Below are 5,770 nucleotides of genomic sequence, written 5' to 3'. Positions count from 1 at the left end.
GAAAAATAATTATTTCTTCATAATGAAATTTTAATAAAAACATATTTACACTTTCGTAATTTTAAAATTTGAAGGCAAGTAGAATTGGTAACGTAGAGGAATCTAGTCATTCATGTATCTCTTTTGCAGGCATTGCAGGATAATAGACGGAATTTTCCTGCCTCAAACGCTCAAGTGCACTACAATATCACGAATGCAGAGATTGCTGATCGTCCGGCAATAGATGAAGTATCGTATATAGATTTCGATCCTGCACCCACATCCTCTTCCAAAAAGCCGAACGTCTGCAAAGACTGCAGTAAGTGAAAACATTTGAGATAATGTCTCTGATCGACATATATTTGATCATATAAAAATTTATGTACACACGCATATAAAAGAATAATTTTTCTTAATAATATATAATAGTGAAGTAATTAGAAAACACGTAATTAAGCAACTAATCAAATAAATGATTATCCGAATGTTTCATTATTATTTATTAATTATTAATTAATTATTTATTAAAGCGGATTATTATATTAATATATTTCAGCCTGCGGGCTTGGAAGAAAGAGACGGATTGTTGGCGGCAACGTGACAAGTATTTACGACTATCCCTGGCTTGTTAGTATGACTAAGAAAGGAACCTTTTACTGTGCCGGAAGTGTAATATCACGTAAGCATATTTTGACAGCAGCGCATTGTTTGCAAGGGTATGTATCAGTCAATTATAATATAATCCTAGATAATTACATATATTCTTAAATTATTTTCTTAATTTTAAAATTACACCATTATATAATCAACATAATTTTTTTTCAGATTTGATATTAAAACTATCAAACTTGTCTTAGTGGATAGCGAACGTCCTTCGATAAGCAGCAACGCTATAGTTCGACATATTAAATCGGCAACCATTCACGAAAACTATCGTGCTTCTGCTTCTTTTAATAATGATATTGCTATCATAGAAATGGATCAGCCTGTATCTATAAATGATGTCGTGCGAACAGCATGTTTACCTGAAGACAGTAAGCTATTTCCGATATTAGTAAAATATGTACATAAGTTTCAAAAGAATTTGCCATTCTTTTAAATTATACTATAAATTGATTATGACAACTATTCCATCATTTTTCGTGTATAAAATTAAAATGTATTGTAAGTAACGTTACATTAATTATTACATCAACTTTATAAAATATTTTGCATTTTGCATTTATTTTTTATGTTTAAATACATTCTAAGTTCAAATTTAATACTCAAAAATTTAGATAACAACTAAAGCGAAAATTAGAATCTCTGCCTAGAATTTGATGCAAGTGACAGTAATATCAATTAAAAATAATAAATTTATACGAAATTATAGGAACTATCGATTATACGGGAGCGATTGCCACTGTAGTTGGATGGGGTCGAACGGGGGAAAACAAACCAGTAAGTAACGACCTGCGAAAAGTCAATTTACCGATCTTGTCAAAAGAGGAATGCGATCAAGCCGGATATGCGAAAAACCGCATCACCGAAAATATGTTCTGTTCTGGTTACCTCGATGGAGAACGCGACGCCTGTTTTGTAAGTAAGAAAAAAAAGAACAAGAGAAATGCGTTATATATATGTACATATAATAAAAGTATATAATATTTATATAGTATCGCATCGATTTTTTTAAAACATAGAACGAGTTATCTTTATTTTTTTTTATTTCTTTGCGCGCGCACATATACACATACAATATACTTTTATTTATATTTTTATGTTTACTTAAAGGGAGATAGCGGAGGACCATTACATGTCAAAGGAGTTTATGGACAACTTGAAGTAATAGGTATGTATTTATGCTAGCAGGACATTTTTAATTTTATTTAGCAATCTTTAATTTTAGCACTGAAATATAATTTTTTTTGTACATAACAACTGCATTCCATGTTCTTTATTGACTTAAAAACTTTTATATTAAAAATCTGAATAATTAATATATATTAAATTAAAATTGTCACTCTCTTTGTATTAATACAAGATAAACTGAATTCTATTTATTAAGGAATATGTCTAATATCAATTTGCATTTTAATTTTTGTATACATTATGTGTCAAAAGGCATCGTTTCATGGGGTCGTGGTTGTGCAAGGCCAAATTTTCCTGGAATATACACCAAGTTAACAAACTATATTGAATGGCTTAAAGATAACTTAGGTGATGAGTGCATTTGTCCACCACTGCATCAAGAACAAAACTAACACTTGGTATAACATATTATAATTATCATAGAAGAAAAGTAAATGTCAAATTAGCATTACGCTATTTTTATTTGAGTATTATAAACCTATGAGGAAAATATTTTCATCTTTCTAAGTTAATATTTGTGTGATAATTGGCTATTAATATATAATATACTTTTTATATTTCAAATTAGTTTGATATTTAACGCGCGCGAGATTCATATTATATACTGCAAACGTATATAAAGATTATATCTAGTTATTTTATTATAGAATTATATATATATTGTAAAAATCTGCGTTATATTAATGTATAATATATATTTATTTATATATAATATTACATATATCTAGTCCAGAAAAATTGTATATAATAAAATATTTATATTATATATTGCGATATTATATATTGTAATACAAATGTCTTGTTAAATAACAAGAGATGTATAATAACAAAAAGCATAAATAGTTCTTATTTACTCAATATATTGTATATAAAGTTGTCAGAATTATAAATAATTTATTATCAAATGTGTTCTCTACTGTATAAAAAAATTGTCAAAAATTATTGCTATCTTTCTTTCTATTTCCTTTCTTCTAAAAACATTATAAATTGCAATAATGTTTATTTAGCTCATTAGCGTGATGGAGCTCAACTTTATCATACCCGACTTGTGATACGACATCTCAATGCCACTTTCCCTAATCGATTGGTCGTGACAGTGCCATTTAACTGGCCATCAAGATCTCCAGACTTAATCCCGTTGAATTTTTATTTATGGAGTTGGATAAAGAATAAAGTGTACAGGAAAAGAGTGGATACACGAAACAAATTGCTCACATAATGGATGCTATTGCCCGCATAAAGGAATATCACGATGCACTCAGACGAGCAACACGCCATGTTCTCACAAGAGTTGATAAATGCATTGATGTTGACAGTGGAATTTTTGAAAATTTATTATTATAAAGTATGGCCATTCAAATGAACCAGCCAGAATTTAAAACAATGTACAAATTGTTGCGTCGCTTGTTAGCGTTTTATAAAAAAATTAAAATTCTTAGCCAGATTGTAAAATATTTCATTTTCAACCATAATTTGAGAATGTGGCCGCACTTTATAAAATGCCTAGACATTTTATAAAACGATGGATTATGTAATCTAGCTACGACATATATATAAAAATCTGTGAGGAAACTATAGTTTTTATTTCAATTTATAAAATAATTAGCTAGATATGCAATGAGTAAGATACTTTATAAAGCTTAAAAAATGTACGATCTTTGAATTTGTTGCACAAAACGCGCACTTTTTTTATTAAAACATTTTGGCCATGCACATTCAATAACTTAATAATGAATCTCATTCTCAGTCACACCTTCTGCTCGAGATTGCGCGTACAGATATGTATAGTCAACGTCTGTATCTTTATTACTTAGGATTGCCCTAGTACGTCAGAGTCTTATAAATATGGAAAACTGTTTTGAGATAAATGTATCTTCAGTGCAGTGCAACGTAATTACTTTTGCATGCAAAATTATTATGTAAATGTGAATCATATGCACGTGTCGTATAATAAATACGCAATACGCACTGGACTTGATAATTTCTCGAAAATTTCCGCTGGCCTTTTTATATATAGAAGATATTTTGATTAAACGTTGATTATAGATTAAACTTGTTGGTTTTATAACATTGAAATTGGATCAATTAATTAGACAACACTTTCAATTTCTTGGTTTAAAAATATATTTTTTAACTTTAATTATAAGCTTTAGTATGCTTTTATTAGATTATTAAAGCAAATATTGTCCCGCGAGTTTATAAAAATTTATGCCATTTGATAAAATATACGTATTTTAACTATATTAAAAAAAATCACAAGTATGACTCAATTCTTTGATGTTTATGGGTCTAGAATATGGAAAAACTTTGTGAAAAAATATCTAGTGATTGCATTATATTATTAAATTGTCAACACATTTTAGAAATAACATTATCAAATTACATTACATCTTTAACGCAAATAAATTCAGAGGATATATATCAAGTCATAAACGTATGTGTGCGCGTATAACCAAAGTAAATGCAATACAAGACCATTAGCCAAAAAAGCATTGTAAAATAATATAAAATTAATATGCAATATGTACATTTTTATTAATTAGAATATTAATTTGATATCTGCAAAAGATAAGTAAATATTTCTTTAGTTTAATCACTTATGGATAACGTTTAAATTTCTTTGAAAGCTTGTTAATTGTTTATTTTATCGCCGTTTATTATCGCCGTTATCGTTTTTGATAAACACGCGCCATGCACACGCGCCACGCACACACGCACGCTTATGTGCACACATACGAGCAGGCACAAAATATTTTTTATATTAATTGTTACACTTTATTTTAGATGAAATTTTCGCAAATTTTGTTTTCTATTGTGATAAAAGTATTCATTTATTTAATTTTTACTAATATTTTATAATTCTATCTCTCATAAATATTATGATATGACAAAATTATATAATCTATACAAACTCTTAATAGTTTATGAAAAATTTTACGAAAAGTTGTATAACAACATTGCACATATATGCATATATATATATATATATATATATATATATATATATACACATATATATAATATAGTACTTTTAATTTAAAAGCTATCGTTTTCTAGAACTATTTGCTTTATTTCCTACTGCAAAAAATAATTAAAAATTATTGTCAAATTGTATCGCCTAATTATTAAAATTGTATTACAGAATATTTATTGCATGCTTTAATTAGATAAAACTATATGTTTATATTATTGATAATATCTTGTGATGCAGTATATGAAGTTTTTATGACGCAAAATACCCGCTTTGTATCGTATATGCGGGTAAGTATTATTATTTATATATCTGCACTAATTACTTATTATTTTGCAACATTCTAGCTACAAATTTTTAATTACCATTCTTATATTTATACATATATAATACATTTATTATTTACATATAATTAACACATAATTTTCGTCATTTGTATATTTGGAAACGATTAAATGTTATTATATGTATTGTTATGTATAAAACTGACAAAATAATTAAAATAATTGGTTTTAATTTTAATTTTATTATATTACATAAAAAAGGCAACAAATAGTAATTGATAATTAATAAACACATTATAAAGGCATGTTAAATAAACCTCAATGTTTAAATATTCATACAAATAAGCAACAAGCAAAATCAGGTCAGTAGTCTCAGACGTTTTGCTTTCAACGGCGAATGTGGGTTAGTGAAACCTACATGGTGATTCCCATTACCGGTGATTCCCCTTCCGAATTAAAGTGCAATAAATATGCTCAATTAAAAGGGAAAATACAGAGAGAAAGAGAAAGAGAGAAAGAGAGAAAGAGAGAAAAAATGTGCACATTTTATCTACAATTCTCATGATTTTTAAGTGATCCAAATAATATTTAAAATGTCAATTATAATATATTATATATTATAATACTTATCTCATTAGACAACATATATATAAGATATCTAATATACTTATATATATATGTAAAA

The 5,770-nt window shown here is 27.2% G+C and overlaps 1 protein-coding gene across 1 annotated transcript in view; it reads left to right on the top strand.

The window, feature by feature from the left end:
* The window catches only part of LOC115238306 (trypsin 3A1-like), an 8,346-nt gene extending 5,596 nt beyond the window's left edge, over nucleotides 1-2,750 (top strand). The window contains exons 2-7 of the mRNA XM_029811998.1: nucleotides 130-298; nucleotides 536-695; nucleotides 805-1,013; nucleotides 1,352-1,557; nucleotides 1,753-1,810; nucleotides 2,083-2,750. Of these exons, the coding sequence (XP_029667858.1) occupies nucleotides 130-298; nucleotides 536-695; nucleotides 805-1,013; nucleotides 1,352-1,557; nucleotides 1,753-1,810; nucleotides 2,083-2,222 (942 nt within the window). The 3' untranslated portion in view covers nucleotides 2,223-2,750. The remainder of the gene's footprint in view (nucleotides 1-129; nucleotides 299-535; nucleotides 696-804; nucleotides 1,014-1,351; nucleotides 1,558-1,752; nucleotides 1,811-2,082) is intronic.
* The last annotated feature ends 3,020 nt before the right edge of the window (nucleotides 2,751-5,770 follow it).

This window comes from Formica exsecta, unplaced genomic scaffold (genome assembly GCF_003651465.1).
Source record: "Formica exsecta isolate Colony F162 unplaced genomic scaffold, ASM365146v1 scaffold332, whole genome shotgun sequence".
In the NCBI taxonomy this organism is placed as follows: Eukaryota; Metazoa; Arthropoda; class Insecta; order Hymenoptera; family Formicidae; genus Formica; species Formica exsecta.
This window is presented reverse-complemented; position numbering and strand designations above follow the sequence as displayed.